The following is a 27,901-nucleotide window of genomic DNA, read 5'->3' as shown; positions in this document are numbered from 1 at the left end:
TTTGTCTCAGGGTTTGCAAATATGACTTCATCAAGTGTTACTTCAGAGGTCAAGGAGCACATCATCAGCTAACATTAGTTTGTTAGGTTACAGGTTGTAATTACAAGTTTTATATTTCTCTCTACTTCTTTACAGTATATTAGTCACTAGTTTCTTTCTTAAGGAACAAACTGATTAAAGTGTGAATGTTTTGTCATCTGAAGCTACATAACATCTGCTTGTTGTTGGCAAAGAAAACTGTTAAATTATTTAAAGCATTTAAGGTGTAAAAAGATGTAAACATTAAACAATCATGTTAACTGAAAGCTATAATCCCTAGTGAAATTTTTATATCTGGTGAGCTGCATATTATTTTACCTGAATGAGGTTCTCCTGGCTGATCGTCTCCTGTCCCTCCTATGAAGACAGGTGTGTAGTCAGCCTCTATCTTTACATTGTTCTCATCAACAAACTGGCAGGTGTATCTCCTGTTGTGGCCACTCTGACGCTTCACTTTCAGAACAGAGACACAGTTCATCTGTCCGATGAACTCGTACCCGACACCTTTATCAAGCAGCACAGTTCCTGTCTCATCCACCCAGCGGACACTGTTCTGTTTACAATGACCGAGTTCATTGTATCTCGACAGAGAGCACTCTAATGTGACTTCATCGTCCCTCTTTGGATCAGCGTCTGGAGGAGATGGAGAGACTGAGAGAAAACAAGTGATAACTGTTAACTCAGTGTGAAAAATGTTTGAGCGACTTTACTTAAAGGACAATGCTGGTGCAAAATGAACCTGGGGTTAATAACACATGTGTACCGAGTTGGTCCGTTCTCTGGGATATGTTTTCATGCTAATCGACCGTGACCGGTTTTAGCACAAACCGTTAATTAGCTTATAACGCTAGTCAACGGGGCACAGAGTAACATGAAAAGAAATCACTTTTTATACCACTAACAAGACTCAAAATAGCACCACACTTACACGGTAGCATAATGAGGGTCCCTACCTATAAACCGAAGCATTGAGAACTTTGTAAGTGTACAGACAGTTTATTAAAAAGATAGTTTAGAACAACAGTAGCGTTCGCGTATACAGGCGGGCTAAAACCGGTCACGGTCGATTAGCATGAAAACATATCCCAGAGAACGGACCAACTCGGTACACATGTGTTATTAACCCCAGGTTCATTTTGCACCAGCATTGTCCTTTAAAGGTCCTGACAAGTTTCTATTCATCTTCTGTCATCTTTGTTTTACTGAGTTAAAATATGAAGGTGGATTGAACCACATGGAATCAACAACTTTCAATTGTGGTTTGACAAACAAAATAAGGAAAGGAAATGATAAAAGGAAAACTATAAAGAATATCTCATTCACTGTGAGGGTCCCTCATGTTAAGGGCCGTCCCAAACCAGAGAGACATTCAGTTCCATGTATAATGTGAGTTTATGGACATTGTCTTCCTCAAATAAAAGGGGTGTCCCCATAATGTGGAGTGTCTTTCACAGCTGAGGGAGTGAGGGAGGGTCGGTTTGGGAAAAGGCCACAGTGTTAATTACTTTACCGTAATATAAAGAAGGATATAAAATAAACAGGTAAACTCTTCATGGTTCACCTTAATCAGAAACTGACATATTACACTGACAGACACCTTGCTCACTGGTTGGGTTTGGGAAATGCCTTTAAAGAAGAGACATAGTGGACAAGAAAAGGATGTATAACTGGATTGAGGTTGAGCTTGAAACAATACAACATTTTTGTCCCAAAAACATTTGCCAAAAGTAAAATTCTCTCTTGATCATTTCAATGAGTTTTTATGGAATTGAGACTCACTTGTCAGAACACTTAGATATACTATTGCATCATGATTAGGGCTCGTCCCCTGCCGACAGGCATATTGACCAATATCCTCAGCAGTGATGTTGTTAATGACCAAAGAGCAGGAAGTGTCCAGACTCATCCTGGCAGCTCGGGCTGAGCTCTCCACAACTTTTCCTTTCCGAACCTCAGTGGAACTATAAGACTGATATGTGTTGTAAAGCCATGTAATGATGGAGCATGTTGTGTCAGAGGGTGATGCACTGGCACAGGGCAGAATAACATCATGTCCAGATCTGTTGTAGAGATAGATAGGTTCTCCACTGATGCCTGCTGGGAAGAAAATAATACATGTTCTGTAAGAAATGACACATAAAATCATCTGTATGGAGACTAAACAGTTAACATGAGGATTTTATTTCATTTTATTCTCAAACAAAAACAAAGATTGTTCCGTTATGAACTGTTTTTTGTTGTTGCTGTTTTTTAACATATGCAACCACAGGGAGGGAGTGTGTGACGCTCGGCCATCTAGTGGTTGTGGTTATATGAGAGTAATTCTCATTTCTATCTCAGTAAATCAGTGAATCAAGGGCTCTTTGGGATACAGCTTACCTCCACTGTGAAAACTGGAACAAAACAAGCAACACACAGTCGATCACAATGAACGAATGTTGTCTGAGACCAAATAAAAACTGCAGATCTGATCTTGTTATCTTTGTTTACTTGTGTATGTACTTGTGTCATCTTATGCACTTTATGTACTAACTGCATCAAGTTAAAATGTAAATACAATAATACTTTATCACATGGATAAGTGTCGGATCTAAAAATGCCTTACCACCCCGTTTGGTGTCAATTGCTGTCACATTTTAACACATTTTGACGTCTATTTATATTTATTTTAGAATTAGTGTGTTAAAAAATGAAACATATATAATTTAATGATCTGTTATGGTCACATCATAGACTCAGTGATCAGCTTAAGTTCAATAAACACACAAAAATGTCTGAAGATATAGATATTTAACAATTTATTGTTTTCTACTGCCACATTTATATATTTCTATCTAAGTCTATTCTATTTCTATTACCAATAGTGTAATGTTATTGAGTTAAAATGTGATTAAATCAGCAGATATTTCTGCCACCCTCTTACCACACCATGAATATTTCTCTAGATCCGCCCCTGGGTGGAGTTTAAAGGAACCAATGAGAACACAGAGAGCAGACGGACTATATGATCATTACTTATCTTTATATCTACTATGTTGAAGTATATATGCATTTAAGGATCTATCTAAAAATAATTGATTCATATTGCTATCCTGTTCTTGTCTCACAGCCGTTGGTTCATTTTTACAGGCCAGAAAGTTGATCAAAGCTCATTAAAATGGCTTTTAAAGTAAGACAATAGTGACTACTTCCTCATTATTTTTCACTCGAGCCATTAACAAATGTTAATGGAAATTCTCAAACTCTAGTGTTTCTATTACTAATATTGTTATTACCATTTTAATAAGAAAACAGAGCTTTACCTTCAAAGTGAAGCACAAAAATAAGGATTAATTCCAGTAGAGACATTTTGTGTCTATTCTCTGTCAGCAGGCGGACGCTGTGTGAGGCTTTTCTTCTCTACTATAGATCTGTAAATGGCGACGATCAAACAAAGTTCCTGTTTGTGGATGACTTAGTGTGTGAAAATAACTTTTAACAGCAACACCCACCACCCAGCCCACCACAAGTGCCACAGAGTTAGACTATCATCACTTCTATATTCTTTATAAGCAGACTGCACACGACAGCCACAAAAGAAACTTTGTCTTTCACAAACTTGATACTTCTTGAACAAAAAGATTAGAATATAACTTTTTATTAAGTTTTTAAATCATTTAAGATACATTAAAAGTGACTTTACTAGACAGAGATACAGATCATAATCTAAAGGAAGCGATGAGACTTCCTCAAAATATACAAACAGTGCATGTTAAGACACATTAATATCCTTCTTTCCTTTTTTTTATCAGATGAAAACCTTGTATGTCCAAATGTCAACATGCTGGAAACTCAAACGGTAATCTTTTATCAGCTGGATGATGGTACATTTTGGTCTCATTTAAAGGAATTTGTGAGAGTTATTTTAGCCCCAGACTCAAGTGTGATCAACATACAGAGTAATGGAAATGATGTCATCGTTCATTCTGTCACTTCAGGGGTCAAAAGAGGAAGGAACAACAACATTTTGACAGATCTGTTTCTGCTGCAGTGCTCCCCCACGTGGTTCTTTATTTTCCTTCATGTACACACTGTGTGTCACTTTTAACTAAATATACAATATGTTAATGACTATTCATTGTAACAGAACATATATTATCACTTGAGAAATGTTGTGTTGTAACATAACACCAATGTATACAACTGGAGTACTTTATTTACCTTTATTACAAAACAGTAAAATATTTACACACAGGCTTTTTATATAAGTTGAAACAGTAGAAAGTCTGGGCAGTGTTTATGAACATAAAGTCTAACTTTAACAAAAGATATGAGTTTTGATGGTTTAAGGATATGAAAGTCTTCTGCAGCCAATCTAGTTATAGTCAGATTCCAGATGGTTACAGACAGTTTTTATTACACATAAATTAAATGCACTCAAGGATCTACAAAGATAAATTATATACAGTATATGTTGTTTCTGTCATGGGAATAAAATATGTCCTCTGGATACTTTGATGATAGTTTGTTGCTAGAAAACCCACAAGATGGTGCTACTGTTCTTTAATGCCTTCATGTCTCACTGACAGTGGCAGACTGTAGTTATAATAAGCTGTACCTCAGGTTATCAGAACACCACTAACAACATAAGGTCTTTGCTGGATAGAAGGAATGTCAGTGAGTTACTTTGCTAATGCCCTGGCTAATGTATTCATAACTTAATGTGGACACAAACTCAATACTGTCAAATAAAACATAGTTAGACACACTCAGGTTAAATATGATGGTTAATACTGTCAGGCTGACATCAGACTGTCAACACATTTATTTGCTCAAGTTGCCAATTTATTGCTTTTTTGCAAAAAGAAAAGCTGAAATAACTCTGACATATTATCACGTATACAACAGATGTTATACAACAGCTGTATTTACAACATCCAGCAAAGCAGCAGCAGGTTGTGTTCTTATCCACCTGTTTAATGTAAGCCCAACATTCACTCTTGTTTTAGGTCTGTGTTGATCTCCACCAACTCCTTAAAAACATTTCTGGCTCTTTAGCTGCTAAATGTTCCTTTATGTTCAACAGCTCGTCCCTAACTGTGTCTGTTGGTTGTTTGGTGCTGAGCAGGTAGTTTACAGTAGAGCTTCCTGCTACTGCTGGAAACAGGGCTGGTGCATACTTTTAAAAACAGGGAGGATTTCAAAACGCTTTCAGACTTTCAGTGCCTTTGATTTGTGCATTCTGGTGACTTAAAGCACTTAAAATGACAAAATAATAAGCACACTGCAACATATTTTGCTGTTAATTCTCAGGGAAGACTTAATAATAACCTGAATAATAATTTGGCCCTCTGACGTGAACTTGTTTGAATCTCTGGCATAAACTCATGTTCTTCAGTTTTCACTCAGTCATTATTATTGTGCCTTGAAAAGCACAATACTACTCTTCCCCATACTTATTATTATTCTTCCGTACGTTTTTCGGCGCGCTTCTCCTCCCGCAGTTTTGGTCGCACATACACAAAAAAGGTATCAAAACGTGCGGCTCGGTGAGGACATTAGTGCTGTGACTTTTCTAAGCGTTTCGCCAAACAGTTTGCCGATAAATCGCCAAAAACCGGTCCAAAAAATGAATGGGTGTGTATTGCGAGAATGTTCAACTGCCAGAGTGCGTGACATCATCGCTAGAGTGTGGGGAGAGAGAAAAATTTGTCGAAAAATAAATTTGTAAACTGCTCTCAAGGCCACAAATATCACTCTACAGAAATAATTTATAGTTAGAAACGTAGGTAAACTCGTTGGGGTCGCAGTGATACCACTGTTGAAGCTGTCAGACAAATAGTTTTGGCGGGAGACGCACTGATGCGCCAGCAACACCCTCTCACGGCCCCATCTACTCCCATGTTAAATGTAGAGGAGAAATGTTTAAAGGAGCTCGTAGAACCTCTTCTCTCTCAATCTCCCCAGGTCACATTTTTAAACTTTAGTCACTGAAACTCGGCAGTGCTATAGTCAACAAGATGACGACGCTCACGGTCTTTTCGGTTTTCATTTCGGTCGTTCCTGGGTTCGAGGGGATTCATTTTAAATGTTTCTGTCTCTCTGAGGAGTTAGAGACAGAGAGAGAGCGCGCGCAGCTGCTGTGGTCTCCCCTGATTGCCATGACAACCAAAGCCTGCTCACACACACACACACACACACACACACACACACACACACACACACACACACACACACACACACATAGCTAGCTACAGAGGCTGACAAGGCATTAATATGCTAGTGCTAGCGTGCTAGAGAGCAAGGCACAATCAAAATTTCTTTAGGAATTTTCTAGTTCATTCTCTTGTCTCAGGGTTGGAAAAGTATGATTTACTCAAGCGTTAATTCAAAGGCCAAAGAGCACATCATCAACTAACATTAGTTTGTGAGGTTACAGTAGGGTGACCAGACGTCCCAGATTTTCGGGGACAGTCCCCGATTTGGCCGACCTGTCCCCGGTTAAAGCTGTCCCTGAAAATGTCCCCGATTTGAATGGGGGAGAAAAAAAGTTGCGTATGGATGCACACTCCAGTTATTATGGTTAAACCAGTTTAACTAACGTGCTGACGTTACGCAGTAAATGGCTTGTGTCGACCGGCTGGTCTCTGCTCCCGCTGTGCTGCGGCACATCCACGCCACAACAGCAGAGCGCTCCTCTGCTCGTCCGTGCAGCTGCAGGTGAGTGACGGGGGGAGCCAGCTGGAGAGCGCCTCCTTTTTTATTTTATTTTAGGGGCACCGTCCTTACAGGGGGAAGCACGCGTTGCAGGTTGCACTCAGAGTTTGTTCTGACTTTCTATCACAAGGAGTGTACAGCATAAGTGTAAATCCTCTCATGTAATGCTTTGCTGTGAAATATGGCTGAAGTCACAAGTGGAAGTGTGCACATGTTGACAAGCTCCCGTGAGTTGATTGACATAGCTAAAAAAATATATATATATAAATAATAATAATAATAATAAGAAGAATCAGAGTCAAATCAGAATCCAAGTTCTTCATATTGGTTAACAGTTTGGATGGGTTAAAGGTAACTTCTTATTGGCTACTCATGTGCTTTGTCAAAATACATTAACATGTAATTGCCCCTGTTATTTATTTCATAACGATAACGATTAACGATTTTGACCACCGCGCTAAAAAATGTCCCCGATTTTCATTTCGGAAATCTGGTCACCTTAGGTTACAGGTTACATTAAAGAAGCATTGATGGTTGGGAGGATAACTTTTTGCCTGTATTGTTGTCCATGTGGAAAAATGACTGTGATGATATTTGACTTTCTGGTGAGCTGACGTTGGTGTGGAAGTTGTTGATCAGTGCAGTCTATTAGTAGCAGGACGTGCTTCTACATTTTCATAATTGACTTTGTCGCCATCCTGATGCACCTGTGAAATACAACACAACCAATGAGATTCTGAATTGTTTGAAGGGAACAAACTGTTGATGTTTCTACCAGAGAGACTGCAGCCTCTGTGGGCACAGAAGGAACAACAGTCTCAAATGAAAAAGTTACATCTTTTATTATCCAGATACTATTAATTATTTTTTAACTCACATTGTCGTCATCAAGTGGTTTTGTGTTCACTGAAAAACAACAATAAAAAGTACCATTAAAATTCTAAACATATGATTTATATGAACCAGTTGTACCAAATGATGGTCTGAGTTTCCTCACCTCTGTGTCTGATGACAAGAACAGTGATTACAATCATTAGGATCAGTGCTGTTATTCTTAGAGCCAACATGATAGGGCTCAGAGGCCAATCTGTAGAATCTGTTGAACATGATTTAGAAAGAAAAACATTTCTGTTAATAAGTAAATACCATATTTAATGTCCTGCAGGAGAAAATAACCTGAATGTTACAAATTGTTCTACTGTGAAAATAGTTTATCTCCAACATGTGAAACTTTGAGAAACCAACAGGCAAAGCTCTGTATCTGGTGAACTGCATATTATCTTACCTGAATGAGGTTCTCCTGGCTGATCGTCTCCTGTCCCTCCTATGAAGACAGGTGTGTAGTCAGCCTCTATCTTTACATTGTTCTCATCAACAAACTGGCAGGTGTATCTCCTGTTGTGGCCACTCTGATGCTTCACTTTCAGAACAGAGACACAGTTCTTCTGTCTGAGGAACTTGTACCCGACACCTTCATCAAGCAGCACAGTTCCTGTCTCATCCACCCAGCGGACGCTGTTTAGTTGACAAGGACCGAGTTCAATGTATCTCGACAGAGAGCACACTAATGTGACTTCACCGTCCCTCTTTGGATCAGCGTCTGGAGGAGATGGAGAGACTGAGAGAAAACAAGAGATAACTGTTTACTCAGTGTAAAAAATGTTTGAGCGACTTTACTTAAAGGAAAATTCCGGTGCAAAATGAATCTGGGGTTAATAACACATGTGTACCGAGTTGGTCCGTTCTCTGGGATATGTTTTCATGCTAATCGACCGTGACCGGTTTTAGCACAAACTGCTAATTAGCTTATAACGCTAGTCAACGGGGCACCGAGTAACGTGAAAAGAAATCACTTTTTATTCCACTAACAAGACTCAAAATAGCACCACACTTACACGGTAGCATAATGAGGGTCCCTACCTATAAACCGAAGCATTGAGAACTTTGTAAGTGTACAGACAGTTTATTAAAAAGATAGTTTAGAACAACAGTAGCGTTCGCGTATACAGGCGGGCGCTATCTTGGGAAAACAGTCAGGGGTTCGGTCATTCATGCAGATCAATGATCAAGATTTACAGCTGGCGATGTGAACTAAAACAAACGTAATTTGCTCAATATATCAGAAATAATCGCACCGATGTAAAACACAACTTGTCTAGTGTACTTACTCAGTGGATAACTGTCCATCTGGTCCCTCCGCTATGAGTCGCTGCGAGTACAGCTCTGTTTATCAGAGAGGGGAAATCTGTACTGACTGTACAAAACACTGCGTCTCTTGGGTGTCGCGACGCAACAGGTCCCACTCACCACCAGTTTAGCTCTCTCTCTCTCGTAGCCCTTTCACGGAGCTCCCGCAGCTCTTCGTCTGTATATTCCGGCTCCAAAAGATAAGGACGTCCATCAAACTGAAAGGGTTCGTTGTCGATGTCTTCAAATTCAGTTGAATAATCCGCCATTTCTTTAGTGTGTATCCTGTGGAAGCACTAGTCTCTGTTGCGTTCAGTGCTTCTCTTATGTGCTCAGTGCTTTCTTCCGGCAACAACGTTTCCATGGAGACGTGAAGTGAATCTCGCGTGAAACGCTGATAAACAGAGCTGTACTCAAAACTTTTTCCACGTCCCAAAAATAAATTGGAGGCAGCGACTCATACCGGAGGGACCAGATGGACAGTTATCCACTGAGTAAATACACTAGACAAGTTGTGTTTTACATCGGTGGGATTATTTCTGATATATTGAGCAAATTACGTTTGTTTTAGTTCACATCGCCAGCTGTAAATCTTGATCATTGATCTGCATGAATGACCGAACCCCTGACTGTTTTCCCAAGATAGCGCCCGCCTGTATACGCGAACGCTACTTTTGTTCTAAACTATCTTTTTAATAAACTGTCTGTACACTTACAAAGTTCTCAATGCTTCGGTTTATAGGTAGGGACCCTCATTATGCTACCGTGTAAGTGTGGTGCTATTTTGAGTCTTGTTAGTGGTATAAAAAGTGATTTCTTTTCACGTTACTCTGTGCCCCGTTGACTAGCGTAATAAGCTAATTAACAGTTTGTGCTAAAACCAGTCACGGTCGATTAGCATGAAAACATATCCCAGAGAACGGACCAACTTGGTACACATGTGTTATTAACCCCAGGTTCATTTTGCGCCAGAATTGTCCTTTAATCAGAAACTGACATATCACACTGACAGACACCTTGCTCACTGGTTGGGTTTGGGAAATGCCTTTCAAGAAGAGACAGAGTGGACAAGAAAAGGATGTATAACTGGATTGAGGTTGAGCTTGAAACAATACAACATTTTTGTCCCAAAAAACATTTGCCAAAAGTAAAATTCTCTCTTGATCATTTCAATGAGTTTTCATGGAATTGAGACTCACTTGTGAGAACATTTAGATATATATATACATCATTATAACTGTCCCTCCCCTTACGACAGGTGTATTGACCAGCATCCTCAGCAGTGATGTTGTTAATGACCAAAGAGCAGGAAGTGTCCAGACTCATCCTGGCAGCTCGGGCTGATCTCTTCTCAACTTTTCCTTCCTGAACCTCAGTTAAAGTCTGAGATCGATCTCTGTTGTAAAGCCATGTAACGATGGAGCATGTTGTGTCAGAGGGTGATGCACTGGTACAGGGCAGAATGACATCATGTCCAGATCTGTTGTAGAGATAGATAGGTTCTCCACTGATGCCTGCTGGAAAGAAAAGAATACATGTTCTGTAAGAAATGACACATAAAACCATCTGTATGGAGACTAAACAGTTAACATGAGGATTTTATTTCATTTTATTCTCAAACAAAAACAAAGATTGTTCCGTTATGAACAGTTTTTTATTGTTGCTGTTTTTTCACATATGCAACCACAGGGAGGGAGTGTGTGACCCTCGGCCATCTAGTGGTTGTGTTTATATGAGAGTAATTCTCATTTCTATCTCAGTAAATCAGTGAGTCAAGGGCTCTTTGGGATACAGCTTACCTCCACTGTGAAAACTGGAACAAAACAAGCAACACACAGTCGATCACAATGAACAAATGTTGTCTGAGACCAAATAAAAACTGCAGATCTGATCTTATTGTCTTTGTTTACTTGTGTATGTACTTGTGTCATCGTATGCACTTTATGTACTAACTGCATCAAGTTACAATGTAAATACAATAATACTTTATCATATGGATGGAATAAAGTGTCGGATCTAAAAAATGCCTTACCACCCCAGTTTGGTGTCAATTGCCATCAAATATGACGTCTATTTATATTTATTCTAGAATTAGTGTGTTAAAAAATGAAACATATATAATTTAATGATCTGTTATGGTCACATCATAGACTCAGTGATCAGCTTAAGTTCAATAAACACACAAAAATGTCTGAAGATATAGATATTTAACAATTTATTGTTTTCTAATGCCACATTTATATATTTCTTTCTAAATCCATTCTATTTCTATTACCAATGGGCCACAATAGTGTAATGTTATTGAGTTAAAATGTGATTAAATCAGCAGATACTTCTACCACCCTCTTACCACACCATGAATATTTCTCTAGATCCGCCCCTGGGTGGAGTTTAAAGGAACCAATGAGAACACAGAGAGCAGACGGACTATATGATCATTACTTATCTTTATATCTACTATGTTGAAGTATATATGTATTTAAGGATCTATCTAAAAATAATTGATTCATATTGCTATCCTGTTCTTGTCTCACAGCCGTTGGTTCATTTTTACAGGCCAGAAAGTTGATCAAAGCTCATTAAAGTGGCTTTTAAAGTAAGACAATAGTGACTACTTCCTCATTATTTTTCACTCGAGCCGTTAACAAATGTTAATGGAAATTCTCAAACTCTAGTGTTTCTATTAATAATATTATTATTACCATTTAAATAAGAAAACAGAGCTTTACCTTCAAAGTGAAGCACAAAAATAAGGATTAATTCCAGTAGAGACATTTTGTGTCTATTCTCTGTCAGCAGGCGGACGCTGTGTGAGGCTTTTCTTCTCTACTATAGATCTGTAAATGGCGACGATTAAACAAAGTTCCTGTTTGTGGACGTCTTAATGTGTGAAAATAACTTTTAACAGCAACACCCATCACCCAGCCTGTAATAAGTAACACAGAATTTGGCTTACATCACTTCCATGTTCTTTTTAAGCAGACTGCACACGACAGCCATAAAATAAACTTGTGTTTCACAAACTTGATACTTCTTGAACAAAATGATTAGAATATAACTTATACAATGTTTATTTCTTTAAGATACATTAAAAGTGACTTCACTGAACAGAGATACAGATCATTCTCTACAGATGCTCCAGGAAGTGATGAGACTTCCCCAATATATACACACAATACATGTTAAGACACAGTAATATATGTATTTTTTCTCTGTGTAGGTTGTAAAATGTTACCAGATGAAAACCTCCAACTGTCAACATGCTGGAAACTCAAAAGGTAATCTTTTATCAGATGGATGATGGTACATTTTGGTATCATGCTAAGGAATTTGTTTTTTTTTAGCCCCAGACTCAAGTGTGATCAACATACAGAGTAATGGAAATGATGTTCATTCTGTCACTTCAGTGGTCAAAAGAGGAAGTGACGTGTTTGACGATTCATTGTTACAGAGCATATATTGTCACTTGAGATATGTTGTGTTGTAACATAACTCAAATGCTTAGAACTGGAGTACTTTGTTTACCTTTTTTACAAAAGTGTGAGATGAGATTACCCGCAGGGTTTTTATATAAGTGGAAACAGTCTGGGCAGTGTTTATGAACATAAAGCCTAACGTCCTGCAGTCAATCTCGTTATAGACATATCTAAGATGGTTACAGGAAGTTTTTATTACACAGAAATTAAATGCTCTGAAGGATCTAAATTATAAAACCCAAAACCATAAATTATATGCAGTATATGTTTTTGTCATGGGAATTAATTATGTCCTCTGGATACTTTGATGATAGTTTGTTACTAAAATAACCCACAAGATGGTGCTAATGTTCCTAATTCCTCCATGTCTCACTGGCAGTGGCAGACTGTAGTTACAATAAGCTGTACCTCTGTGAAAGTATGAATGTGACTTTAAATCTATTTACTTATTTTTTACTATTATTTGACAAGATAAGTAATTTGTAGAACCATTCATCATTTACAATAATGACCTGACCAGGATAACTTTGTTGGGTTTTCACGAGGCTCGTGCTGATGGAGCTATTCACTCTGTCATAGCCTGCCTCCAACATGAATAAGGCCTGTGTGTGGACAGATTGTTGGTGTAAGGGTGAGTACAGTAGGTGACTGGTTGACAGAAGGGGTCTTTGAGCTCTAAGATGGGCAAGATGTTCTCCGAAGCTATCCACCTGTGCCTGTCTCAGACCTGATAGTGACAACTTCTCCACAAAAGGAGGACTTCATTTCAAGCTGATGGTGATTTAAATCATTGTCGGAGCCATCAGGGGCTTGGGGCCAAGTGTCAGAAGGATGGGTAAGGAATTGAGGCCCTTGACTCTACAGGTTTTGCCACTGGGTCTCTTAAAGGGTTTTGCCCCTGGTAAGGTCATCAGATGGGTCACTGACTGTATTAACATACCTCCAGTCAGCTGTTAATACATTCTTATAGCTCAGAGACTCTGGTACCTTAAAATGGCATCAATCTGCCCGCAACCAAGCCAGTGGGGTAGAATCTGACCAAAGGACGGTATGTCTGATAGGAAGGGTCAGTTCAGTTGAACCATGACCCAATTATAAAAGAAAACTGTGTATATGAAATTACATATGATTAAAGAATAAGGAACACTATGATCATATGTTTTGTAACAGCAACCATTTGAAAAAGTACCTAGTACAGAAAGTATTATTTAAATATCATTAAGATGATATAAATGGTCCCTACCACTATTTACCAACTGAATGAATTACACAACAATCTTTTGATCAATACTAAAATATAACTGTGAGTAATTACTAAATATAAACTTATTGCAGATACCTAATCATACATGGACACTAGATGGCAGTATTACGATATGAAACTAAAACATGTTTGACTCCTTGCATTAATATATTTATTATTTTATGTCATACAGAGATCACAGTTGGATTGAACATCAATATAACAACTGCTGATCAATGTTAGCTGGATTACCAACTGATTACATGTTTCATGCACAATGATGCAGAGTTGGTTAAAAGGAAGAGTATGAAGTGGTTTCCAGGATGGTGTTTCTGAAGAGTCCATCTTTACTCTCAGATCAGGTCAGAAAGAAAGGGAGGGGGGAGTCTGTGTGTTTGTGTGTATGTGTACAGATCTGGTTGTCAGGAACAGAAGAGGCGCTCACACTTTAGTGATAATCACAGTTGTTTTGACATGACCTCCTTGGGGGAAGCCAAAACAATATCAGTCATAGATGAGGTCTTATTTCTCTCCTGTAGAAAGAACTAGAACACCTGGTAATCCAGGCCTGTCTTTAAAGCTGATCTTTCCTCAGAATGGGTGATTTCTCCATTCTGTTTAATATCAGTGTGATAGTGTTTGAGGGAAAGGAGCAAGTTAAGTTATAGTGTATATGCCTGGCTTCAATTATTTGCATCCTGCAGTGCCGTTACACCTTGGCCTCCTTTATGTGAATGACCCAAGTATTGATTGTTTTTCATCAGTTATATGAGTTGAAGATTTAGAAAATAAGTTGAAACACTGTGACGAGTGCAGGCTTGAATCTCAAAGAAGAGGCAGGAAGAAAGAGTCAAGAAAATAACTTCTATTTATTTTAAAACCTACAAGCTCAACACCAATAGCAAAAATACATTTGAATCTTTTTACTGGATATCACAGCAGTGCTAATGCAATATAACACAAATATACAACAAAATAAAATGCTTCAAATGGCAAAACAACATAAAAACAATAAGATGGGCTCACAGTCCAAACATACAATGTTAAATCCTAATAACCACTGGATCATACAATATATTAACAAAAGGAATGTAAATTAAAATGTATATTACAACAAGAATTTATTCCACTATTCACAAAGAATATTTTTAGTTAAAAAAATGAAAATTGTCTCGACTAAAATATCTGAATAAACAGAAACACAATGAGAGCTGCAATACTCGACAGTTTTGTGTTTTGGTCAAACAATTGTGTTTGCTGACCAACAAAGATGCAATCTATTTCAACAAGAACTCTGACTTTCACTTGTGACAATCACGCTGCCAACTCTGACTAATGAAATATTAAATTCAACTGAGTAATAGTTTTAGTACCAGTTTAACAGAACAACAGTCTTAATGCTGAGCAAAGCAACAACAAACTAGAAACAACTACACAACATTTGATAAGAACACTGAGGCACAAATCCAACTGTCCCCTTCCTCAGACAGAAAACACTCTTGCAGCAGGTTTTATGAATATGACATTATGGGAAGTCTCATATCCTCTGATTTATTTTGGTTGGCTGAGATAGCTGTAGAGGCCACTGGGATCATTGTCTGCTTCTGTCTTCAATGAAGTCTTGACTGTAGAATAAGTCACCTCCTCCTCCTCCTCTTTGACCTGTGTGACACAATCCAGAGGTTTACAGTGACATTGTGATGAGCTGTGATTGGTTTTCATTCACATCGGGACCAGATATAATTACAGTCATATTTAGGAAGCTGGCTGTGCACGGGGGGATCATCATGTTGAAACAGATGCCACAAAATTGGAAATACATCTTAAAATATGATCCTAGTCGTTAGCATTAAGATTTAAAATGAACATAACACATGCTGTGTAATTGATCATCAGCATATTAATAAAATATTGCAAAACAATTTCACTGCAAAGCTACAGAAGGTATTACTGCCATGCCAGAAAAAGTAAAACAGATCAGTATCACATTAAAACATGAAAAGTTTATTGTTATAACAAGATATTTTCATGTTATTGTGGAGTGCAATAAGTGAGGAGACAAGAGACGGAGATGCGTCGAGTCAGCTTCACTCTCCACTTTAATATAATAACACACTGTACAGCGAGTGAGGTCAGAGAACAGCTACACTATGTTAACCCGGAACCGGCATCCCCTCACACCTCTCTCTTAAAGGTACAGTCCCCTGGTGAATGTCTCTTTCAGTCTTACTTATGGGTCACCACACAGGCCCCCCCAGAATTCACACATAATAACAGGGCCAGACCGAACAGGTACCCCATATAGAACATAGGACACTATTCACTAGTGCAAAACAGAACAGTCCCTCTCATAACAGTCCCTAGAAAAGTTAACGGCTGCGCTTAACAGGAGAGGGGCAATGGGCAAGGGGCAGGGCAGGGGCAGGGCAGGGGCAGGGGAAGTGCCAGTGGCAGGGGTCGAGGCTGCTGCAGGGGGGCGCCCTCGCCGTGGGGGCTGGGCCAGCTGAAGCGGTTCGCCAATATCCACATGAGCAGGCTTGAGACGGTCTATAGCCACCCGCTCAGGCCTGCCCCCCATATCCACAACGAAGTTCTTAGACCCTCCCACCAGGACACGGAAGGGCCCATCGTAGGGGGGCCGCAGCGGGGTACGATGGCCATCGTGGCGGATGAAGACGTACTTGGCTGACGGTAAATCCTTGGGAACGTAGGACTGGGGGAGGCCATGGTGAGACATCGGAATAGGAACAAAAGCGTCGGCAATGTCCTGGGACACAGCGCGATGGGAGGCAACCGACCACGGGGCCGTGGCATCGGGAAGAAACTCCCCTGGGACGCGCAGAGGCTGGCCGTACACCAGCTCGGCCGATGAGGCTTGAAGATCTTCCTTGGGGGCGGAGCGAAGGCCAAGCATAACCCATGGGAGGCGGTCAGCCCAGTCGCTGCCCGTAAGGCTGGCCCTGAGTGCGGCCTTCATGTCCCGATGAAACCGCTCGCAAAGTCCGTTGCTCTGTGGGTTGTAGGCTGTGGTACGGTGGACCTTCACCCCCAGGACCTCGGCGACCGCAGTCCAAAGCTCCGATGTGAACTGCGGACCTCGGTCCGAGGAGAGGTCGGACGGTGTGCCGAAACGGGCCACCCAAGCCATAATGAACGCCCGAGCCACTTCAGCTGATGTAGTGGAGGGAAGGGGAACCACTTCTGGCCATCTGGTGGTCCTGTCCACCATGGTGAGGAGGTAGGTGTAACCACGGGAGGGGGGAAGTGGGCCCACCAGATCCACATTCACATGATCAAAACGTCTCTCCGGCACTTTGAAGGGTGCCAAAGGGGCCTTGGTATGACGAGTCACCTTTGCGCGCTGGCACGCCACACAGGCAGCAGCCCAGGCCCTGACGTCCCTCCGCAGGCCCGGCCAGACAAACTTGGCCCCCACCAGCTTGGTAGAGGCCTTCACCCCTGGGTGGGAGAGACCGTGGATGGCGTCAAAACCTTACGCCTCCAGCCAGCAGGTACCATGGGGCGCGGTTGGCCAGTGGAGACGTCGCAGAGGAGTGTAGCGTTGGCCGCGTCAAACACCACATCTTCCATGAGCAGTGCCGTGGGGGCCGTCCTGTAGGCTTGCACCTCGGTGTCCGCAGTCTGATCCCCAGCCATGGCTGCGTAGTCGAGGCCCAAGTGGACGGAGCCAGTGACCGCCCGGGAGAGGCAGTCGGCGACGAAATTGTCTTTGCCGGCTACGTGCTGAATGTCAGTGGTGTACTCCGAGATGGCAGAGAGCTGACGCTGCTGTCGACCAGACCATGGCTCCAAAGACTTGGCCATGGCGAACGTCAGCGGCTTGTGGTCAACGAAAGCCGTGAACCGCCGGCCCTCCAATAGGAAACGGAAATGACGGGTGGCGAGGAAAAGACCCAGGAGCTCCCTGTCGAAGGCGCTGTATTTCCTCTCGTTGTCACGGAGCTTCCTGCTGAAAAAGGCCAGCGGCTGCCAGCCTCCGCCCACCCACTGTTCACACACAGCCCCCACGGCGTAATCAGAGGCGTCCGTAGTAAGAGCAACTGGGGCTGTTGGAGACGGGTGTGCCAGCAGAGCAGCGTTGGCCAGCGCGGTTTTGGCAGCATCAAAGGCATCAGTCATCTCTGGGGACCACTCCAACATGTCCGCCGGCCTCCTACCCCGCAAGGCGTCATACAAGGGTCGCATGAGTTGGGCCGCATGGGGGAGGAAACGGTTGTAGAAGTTCACCATGCCCAAGAACTCCTGCAGGGACTTCACAGTGCGTGGGCGTGGGAAACTGGCGACGGCGTCCACCTTGGCAGGGAGGGGGACGGCCCCCTGCGGGGTGACGTGGTGGCCGAGGAAAGTGATGGCCGACCGGCCAAACTCGCACTTGGCCGGGTTGATGATGAGACCATGCTCACTGAGCCGGCCGAACAGCTGCCGGAGATGCGTCAGGTGATCGTCTGCGGACGCGCTGGCCACGAGAATGTCGTCCAAATAAACAAACAGGAACGGCATGTCCCGCAGCACGGAGTCCATGAGGCGCTGAAACGTCTGCGCTGCACCCTTGAGGCCGAAAGGCATCCGTAGGAATTCGAAAAGGCCAAAGGGTGTGATGACTGCTGTCTTGGGGACATCCTGCGGGTGGACAGGCACCTGGTGGTAACCGCGCACCAGGTCCACCTTTGAAAAGATGGTGGCGCCGGCTAGGTGGGCGGAGAAGTCCTGTATGTGCGGCACTGGGTACCGGTCGGGGGTGGTGGCGTTGTTCAGGCGACGGAAATCACCACAGGGACGCCAACCGCCATCAGCCTTGGTCACCATGTGCAGGGGGAGGCCCACGGGCTGTTGGAGCGGCGCACGATGCCGAGGTGCTCCATGGTGGCGAACTCCTCCCTGGCGATCGCGAGCTTGGCAGAGTCGAGGCGCCGGGCTCGTGCATAGACTGGGGGGCCAACCGTGGTGATGTAGTGCTCCACGCCATGCTTAGCCACCGCCGATGAAAACGTGGGCGTGGTGATGTCAGGGAACTCAGCAAGCAGGCGTTGATACAGGTCCCCGGTGGCAAGCATGTTCGACAGACAAAGCGCCCCCACCCCTCCCAGCGTGCAGGGGTACGAAGCAAAAGAGAGGGCGTCGATCAGGCGGCAGTTTGTAACATCCACCAACAGTCTGTAAGCGCAGAGGAAATCTGCTCCCAGGAGTGACGTAGACACGGCGGCCATGACGAAGTCCCAGCCGAAACGCCGCCCGCCGAAACACACTTCCACATACCTGGTGCCATAGGTACGAATGGGTGTGCCGTTGGCGGCGTCCATCGGGGGGCCATGCCCGCCAGCCATGGTGTCAACAGGTTTAGCCGGCAGGATGCTGCGCTGAGCCCCAGAATCGACCAGCAGCCGCCGGCCAGACAAGGTGTCAGTGATGAATAACAGCTTGCAGTCACGGCCGGCGCCCATAGCTGCTAATGAGCGCCGGCCCGGGCTTTTCCCTGGGCGCCAAAACTGCAAGGCTGGCGGCACTGCTTGGCCTTGGCCCCAAACCTGGAATGGTAATAACACCACCCGTCCTCACGCTGTCGGCGGGCCGTCACAGCAGCTGCGGTGCCCGGGTCGTCCTCCGGGGGGGAAAGCGGGGCAGACGTGTGCTGGGGGGGAAACAGCGCATGGACAAACTGCTGCCGGTTGGCGAGGAAAATCCTGTCTGCCTCAACAGCCAGCGCCCGGTAGTCTCTGGAGGAAGGGAGGGGGGGAACTGGCCAGTGCGGTGCGCACGGGTGCTGGAAGCTGCCGCAGGAAAATGTCCCATTCAGGGACAGCAGGCGGTCTGCTTTCTCCAGCTCCGACAGTTCAAAGAGGCTCAACAGGAATGTTTTGAGTGCGTTGTACTTGCCGTCAGCCGGAGGAGCCTCTAACAGCGCCATAGCCCTGGCTGTCGTCGAGGCATCTAAGGCCGCTACCACGTGGAAATACTTTGTAACGTCCTGTGTTATTCCTCTCAGCTGGAACTGGGCCTCAATGTGCTGAAACCACGGCCGTGGGTTGTGCTGCCAAAAGTCCGGTAACTTGATGGTAGCAGCGTAGATAGCACCGACATTAGCCGCGCCGCTAGCAGTAGCATTTTCACCACCGTCGTTGTGTGACATAATTCAGCCGTATCCAACTCACGTCGGGGTCACCAATGTGGAGTGCAATAAGTGAGGAGACAAGAGACGGAGATGCGTCGAGTCAGCTTTACTCTCCACTTTAATATAATAACACACTGTACAGCGAGTGAGGTCAGAGAACGGCTACACCACGTTAACCCAGAACCGGCATCACCTCACACCTCTCTCTTAAAGGTACAGTCCCCTGGTGAATGTCTCTTTCAGTCTTACTTATGGGTCACCACATTATTACGATATACAAACTAATTACCTTATAACAATTAACTTGTGAAACGTGTAACAGCAGAAATGATAGTGACATGTATAACAATATTAGTTATTATATTATAACATGAAATATTTTAGTTATAACAAAATAAATAGTATTTCGTTATAAAGAGAATATATAACAAGAAAAGTTATAACGTGATAAATTTGTGCTTATACAATATAGTGATATAAAATATCTTGTTATGATGTGAAAAACATCTTATAAACTTTTCACATTGTAACGTGATACTGATCAGTTTCTGTTTTTATAGTATGACAGCAACACACTGCCGACAAAGAAAATTTAAGATTAAACCATTATTGAAGTAGAAAAGCACAGCTGAATAAATACAGGCGTATCAAGTCACTCACCTTTTTCTTAGGAGAGGTCTGTTGATTACCATGGCTAACAGTAGCATAGGTCAGATTGCTCTCTGGCTCTTCCTGAGTACAAATAACACAGTGGGTTATGAAACACAAACAGAAAGTGTTCACTGTATTGACTCTCCAGAAATGTCTTCCTGAAAACCATCTCATACTCTTCCTTTTAACAAAGTCTGAAAATGATGAATTAAACATGAAATGAGTCAGTAATCCAGTTAATGTTAATCAGCAAACATTGTCTTGATGTTTAATCCAACTTTATTGTCTGTATGACGTAAAATAAGAAAGATATTAATACAAGGAGTCCAACGTGTGGTTGTGTTTCTGAGGTGAGGAAAGGGAAACATACCTCATCATTTACTGTCAGTTTGTCAGCAGTGGAATAATGCTGTAATGGATGTACAGTAAATATTGTTTGAGTACATATTAGTACATTTTAGGAAGCATATGAATATGATTGGGAGGTAACACAGTTGGTATTTGTCTTGTGATTGTTACATTTTACTCACAGGGTGTTCGGTTGGTTTTCGAACATCTGGAACAAAAAGTAACATTTGAAAGATTAGTTATCATCATTCTTTACATTATACACGTTATCTTTTATACTGCGGCCATAAAATACACTTGTTTGTGATTGACTGTCTGTTTCTATTAGCTAAGTTTGTATTATTGGTAATGCAAGGTATATATAATAATATAGTATAACATAGCATAACATCATAATAATACAATTTACCATTCAAGCATATTGTACATTATGTGTATCACATCATAATACTTTGTTTTACTGACCTGCTGTCACTTTGGCTCTCTTCCTGTATTTGATGAGAACAACAGCGATGACAACCAGCACTACCACCACCCCGACCACTGCACCGATTATGATGTGGGTCTGATTATGAAACTGATCTGTAGTCAAAGGATACCAGTTAGAAATTAAATTCATGAGATAATAGGTAATCAACTTAATAGAAAATATGTGATCAGATAGAGTTTTTGGTCAAATATGGATTTTAAATATTTAAAAATTTGAACAAACTGGCAGGTGCAGAACATCATGTCAGATTTCACTTCCATGTTCTTTCTAAGCAGACTGCACACGACAACCACAAAAGAAACTTCTTCACAAACTTGATACTATTTGTCCAAAGTTATTAGAATATAACTTATACAATGATTTTAAGTAAGTAACGAATTATCTAAGATACATTTAAAGTGACTTCACTGAACAGAGGTACAGATCATACTCACACACAGTACAAAATAAGAAGTACACTGCAACAGATATTGCAGTTCATTCTCAAGAAAGACTCAATAATAACCTGAATAATAATCTTCAGTTTTCACTCATCCATTCATTTGTCTCAGGGTTGGCAAATATGACTTAATCAAGTGTTACTTCAGAGGTCAAGGAGCACATCATCAGCTAACATTAGTTTGTGAGGTTACAGGTTGTAATTACAAGTTTTTATATTTCTCTCTACTTCTTTACAGTATATTAGTCACTAGTTTCTTTCTTAAGGAACAAACTGATTAAAGTGTGAATGTTTTGTCATCTGAAGCTACATAACATCTGCTTGTTGTTGGCAAAGAAAACTGTTAAATTATTTAAAGCATTTAAGGTGTAAAAAGATGTAAACATTAAACAATCATGTTAACTGAAAGCTATAATCCCTAGTGAAATTTTTATATCTGGTGAGCTGCATAGTATCTTACCTGAATGAGGTTTTTCTGGCTGATCGTCTCCTGTCCCTCCTATGAAGACAGGTGTGTAGTCAGCCTCTATCTTTACATTGTTCTCATCAACAAACTGGCAGGTGTATCTCCTGTTGTGGCCACTCTGACGCTTCACTTTCAGAACAGAGACACAGTCCTTCTGTTTGAGGAACTTGTACCCGACACCTTCATCAAGCAGCACAGTTCCTGTCTCATTCACCCAGCGGACGCTGTTTAGTTGACAACGATCGAGTCCAATGTATCTCGACAGAGAGCAATCTAATGTGACTTCACCGTCCCTCTTTGGATCAGCGTCTGGAGGAGATGGAGAGACTGAGAGAAAACAAGTGATAACTGTTAACTCAGTGTAAAAAATGTTTGAGCGACTTTACTTAAAGGTCCTGACAAGTTTCTATTCATCTTCTGTCATCTTTGTTTTACTGAGTTAAAATATGAAGGTGGACTGAACCAAATCAACAACTTTCAATCGGGGCTTGACAAACAAATAAGTAAAGAAAATGAAAAAATGAAACCTGTAAAGAATATTTATCAGTAAATTGAAACTGAGGTAGAATTATTATTTTTTATAAACTGACATATCACACTGACAGACACCTCGCTCACTGGTCGGGTTTGGGAAATGTGTTTTAAAGAAGAGACATAGTGGACAGGAAAAGGGTGTATAACTGGATTGAGGTTTAGCTTGAAACAATGCTGAACACCTCTAAGACCATGGAGATGGTGGTGGACTTCAGAAGGAAGAAACCACATCTCCAACCCGTGTCCATCGAGGGGGTCGATGTGGAGGTGGTCAAGATCTATAAATATTTGGGGATGCAGCTGGAACACAAGCTGAACTGGACAGCAAATATGGACACTTTACACAGGAAAGGGCAGAGCCGTCTGTACTTCCTGAGAAGGCTGGGGTCCTTCAACATCTGTAAAAAACTGCTGCAGATGTTTCACCAGTCTGTGGTGGCCAGCGTCCTCTTTTATGCTGTGGTTTGCTGGGGAGGAAGCAGCAAGAAGAGGGACACCGGTCGACTGGACAGACTGGTGAAGAGAGCTGGCTCAGTGGTGGGCACAGAGCTGGACTCTCTGGTGACAGTGGCAGAGAGAAGGACCCTGGACAAACTGCTGTCCATGCTGGACAACGCCCACCACCCTCTGCACAACACCTTCATCAGGCAGAGGAGTGTGTTCAGTGGCAGACTGCTGTCCCAGTCCAGCTCCACCAACAGATTCACAAACTCTTTCGTCCCCCCATCAGACTGTACAACAACTCTCAGTAAAGGCAGGGAGGACAATAGACAATAGACAATGGACAATTTCTACCTCCATTTGCACTGTTTTACTTCCATTTGCACTGTTTACTGTAGCTAATGTATATATATATAATATTATTTCTTTTTATTTTATTCTTAGGGTTACAGTTGTTAATTTTAGTTTAATGTATGTTTAATGTATATTTAATGTATGTTTTGTATTTTGTATGCTACTGGATACTTGAATTTCCCTCGGAATAAATAAAGTATCTATCTATCTATCTATCTATCTATCTATCTATCTATCTATCTATCTATCTATCTATCTATCTATCTATCATCTACCCAAAAAACATTTGCCAAAAGTAGAATTCTCCCTCAATGAGTTTTCATGGATTCGAGACTCACTTGTCAGAACACTTAGATATACAGTTGCACTCTTATTAGGGCTCGTCCCATGGCGACAGGTGTAGTAACCAGCATTCTCAGCAGTGATGTTGTTAATGGCCAAAGAGCAGGAAGTGTCCAGACTCATCCTGGCAGCTCGGGCTGAGCTCTTCTCAACTTTTCCTTCCTGAACCTCAGTTAAAGTCTGAGATCGATCTCTGCTGTAAAACCATGTAACGTTGGAGCATGTTGTGTCAGAGGGTGATGCACTGGCACAGGGCAGAATAACATCATGTCCAGATCTGTTGTAGAGATAGATAGGTTCTCCACTGATGCCTGCTGGGAAGAAAATAATACATGTTCTGTAAGAAATGACATCTTAAAAATGCGATGATGATTGGCTGGGTGGGCGGATGCCAAGACAGAGACAATGGCGACGAGCTCGGGAAATTCAAAGGTAGCGATATCAAACTGGAAGTACCGACACTACTACTCGCTTACTGAAGTTAAAGGCAAGAATGTTTATGTAACGTGTGAATTTTATTTTCAATATTTATTTTGTATATATTTTTATTTCTATGCATATGGCCGGCTGCAATCTATTGAGTTCAAATAAATACCAAATGTTCTAAAATACTGTGTTTTATTCTTTATTCAGTGATTATAAACATCTTTAACGTTATAGAAGATGTTATAGAAATGTAATTATAGACCATAAAAAATAATGTCACAGTTACTTTGCTGAGTAACTAGTTACTTTTACAATGTGGTAACTGAGTTACTATCTCAGTTACTTTTTTGGGATAAATAATTTGTAACTATAACTAATTACTTTTTTAAAGTAAGATGACCAACACTGATCCTGACCCATTCATTCACTGCCCAACGAGAGAGAGAGGTTAGAGCTCAATTCTCTCACTGAACAACAGAAAGTGTATAGAAAGATATAAAAGGGAAACAAAGAGAAACTGTTCAATTGTAAAGATGTGTTGATATTAATTTATAAAATTTGTTGAGACTGTTAATCAAGATATGAAACAGTTAACAAAGAAAAAGGGAAACTCAAGCTGCTGCTACACTTTATTTTTCAAAGTTAAACACTGTATTTTATTTTTTAGACTTAGCAGAGGATGTGGAAGCAGGAGCTGCTGACCCAGAGCATGTAGCGAGTAAAGCAGAGGAACTTATTGAAGTTCTTGGAGTTATTTCCGCACTTTCTGACCAAGATATTGACCACAGAGTGACTGCAGATTTAGAAGAAGTAGTCCAATAGCGCCACCCAGTGTATTGGAATATGTTCACTAGCTCTGCATCGATCCATAATCTGGAATTGATTTGTCTTGGCTTGATGCGCAGGGTAACCAATCAAGCGTTTGACAGTTTTAAGTAATTCATGAAGCACTGCAACGCAGGACCATGAAATGTAAATGTAAATAGTGAAATAATTATATTTGTATTTTACATAAAATGAATCGGTATTTGAATTAATTAATGACATATTTAATAACACATTTATGTATTTAATTCCAATTTTAATTAATGAATGACACATTTAAGTAATTATTTAATGGTGTATTTATTTATTTAATTGTGGCACTTTTAGTCCTCCATAAAAAAGCTGCTGTTTGTTATAGATTGAAAGAAATACGGGAGAATTGTAAAATGAGGTAGGAAAGATCTGCAGAACAGCAAAGTTTATATTTAAGTTTTTATATTTCTGACTTTTTTACAGTGTAAGTAGACACTAGTTTCTTTTTGTAAGGAAAAACATGATTAAAGTGTGAATGTTTTGCCATCTGAAGCTACATAACATCTGCTCGTTGTTGGCACAGAAAACTGTTAAATTATTTGAATCATTTAAGGTGTAAAAAGAGAAAGCAATGTATCCTAATCATTAAATGATCATTTTAACTTAAACCTTCAATCTCTAGTAATTCTTTATATCTGCCGAGCTGCATATTATCTTACCTGAATAAGGTTTTTCTGGCTGATCGTCTCGTGTCCCTCCTATGAAGACAGGTGTGTAGTCAGCCTCTATCTTTACATTGTTCTCATCAACAAACTGGCAGGTGTATCTCCTGTTGTGGCCACTCTGACGCTTCACTTTCAGAACAGAGACACAGTTCATCTGACTGAGGAACTTGTACCCGACACCTTCATCAAGCAGCACAGTTCCTGTCTCATTCACCCAGCGGACGCTGTTCTGTTCACAAGGACTGCGTCCAGTGTGTCTCGGCAGAGAGCACACTAATGTGACTTCACCGTCCCTCTTTGGATCAGCGTCTGGAGGAGATGGAGAGACTGAGAGAAAACAAGTGATAACTGTTAACTTAGTGTAAAAAATGTTTGAGCGACTTTACTTAAAGGACAATGCTGGTGCATAATGAACCTGGGGTTAATAACACATGTGTACCGAGTTGGTCCGTTCTCTGGGATATGTTTTCATGCTAATCGACCGTGACCGGTTTTAGCACAAACTGTTAATTAGCTTATAACGCTAGTCAACGGGGCACCGAGTAACGAGAAAAGAAATCACTTTTATTCCACTAACAAGACTCAAAATAGCACCACACTTACACGGTAGCATAATGAGGGTCCCTACCTATAAACCGAAGCATTGAGAACTTTGTAAGTGTACAGACAGTTCATTAAAAAGATAGTTTAGAACAACAGTAGCGTTCGCGTATACAGGCGGGCGCTATCTTGGGAAAACAGTCAGGGGTTCGGTCATTCATGCAGATCAATGATCAAGATTTACAGCTGGCGATGTGAACTAAAACAAACGTAATTTGCTCAATACATCAGAAATAATCCCACCGATGTAAAACACAACTTGTCTAGTGTACTTACTCAGTGGATAACTGTCCATCTGGTCTAAGCTAATTAGCAGTTTGTGCTAAAACCGGTCACGGTCGATTAGCATGAAAACATATCCCAGAGAACGGACCAACTCGGTACACATGTGTTATTAACCCCAGGTTCATTTTGCACCAGCATTGTCCTTTAAAGGTCCTGACAAGTTTCTATTCATCTTCTGTCATCTTTGTTTTACTGAGTTAAAATATGAAGGTGGACTGAACCACATGGAATCAACAACTTTCAATTGTGGTTTGACAAACAAAATAAGGAAAGGAAATGATAAAAGGAAAACTGTAAAGAATATCTCATTCACTGTGAGGGTCCCTCATGTTAAGGGCCGTCCCAAACCAGAGAGACATTCAGTTCCATGTATAATGTGAGTTTATGGACATTGTCTTCCTCAAATAAAAGGGGTGTCCCCATAATGTGGAGTGTCTTTCACAGCTGAGGGAGTGAGGGAGGGGTCGGTTTGGGAAAAGACCAAAGTGTTAATTACTTTACCGTAATATAAAGAAGGATATAAAATAAACAGGTAAACTCTTCATGGTTCACCTTAATGAGAAACTGACATATTACACTGACAGACACCTTGCTCACTGGTTGGGTTTGGGAAATGCCTTTCAAGAAGAGACATAGTGGACAAGAAAAGGATGTATAACTGGATTGAGGTTGAGCTTGAAACAATACAACATTTTTGTCCCAAAAAACATTTGCCAAAAGTAAAATTCTCTCTTGATCATTTCAATGAGTTTTCATGGAATTGAGACTCACTTGTCAGAACACTTAGATATACAGTTGCATCATGATGAAGGCTTGTCCCCTGCCGACAGGTGTATTGACCAGCATCCTCAGCAGTGATGTTGTTAATGACCAAAGAGCAGGAAGTGTCCAGACTCATCCTGGCAGCTCGGGCTGATCTCTTCTCAACTTTTCCTTCCTGAACCTCAGTTAAAGTCTGAGATCGATCTCTGTTGTAAAGCCATGTAACGATGGAGCATGTTGTGTCAGAGGGTGATGCACTGGCACAGGGCAGAATAACATCATGTCCAGATCTGTTGTAGAGATAGATAGGTTCTCCACTGCTGCCTGCTGGAAAGGAAAGAATACATGTTCTGTAAGAAATGACACATAAAACCATCTGTATGGAGACTAAACAGTTAACATGAGGATTTTATTTCATTTTATTCTCAAACAAAAACAAAGATTGTTCCGTTATGAACAGTTTTTTATT

The 27,901-nt window shown here is 41.4% G+C and overlaps 1 protein-coding gene across 1 annotated transcript in view; it reads right to left on the bottom strand.

The window, feature by feature from the left end:
- LOC127368569 (uncharacterized) overlaps positions 1–27,901 on the bottom strand; it is a 140,204-nt gene that overhangs the window by 71,009 nt on the left and 41,294 nt on the right. Inside the window, exons 9-11 of the mRNA XM_051409504.1 lie at positions 22,160–22,345; positions 10,294–10,439; positions 1,819–1,990 (exon numbers count right to left, since the gene is read on the bottom strand). Coding sequence (XP_051265464.1) covers positions 1,819–1,990; positions 10,294–10,439; positions 22,160–22,345 — 504 coding nt within the window. The remainder of the gene's footprint in view (positions 1–1,818; positions 1,991–10,293; positions 10,440–22,159; positions 22,346–27,901) is intronic.

The sequence above is a fragment of the Dicentrarchus labrax genome, unplaced genomic scaffold (genome assembly GCF_905237075.1).
Source record: "Dicentrarchus labrax unplaced genomic scaffold, dlabrax2021, whole genome shotgun sequence".
In the NCBI taxonomy this organism is placed as follows: Eukaryota; Metazoa; Chordata; class Actinopteri; family Moronidae; genus Dicentrarchus; species Dicentrarchus labrax.
This window is presented reverse-complemented; position numbering and strand designations above follow the sequence as displayed.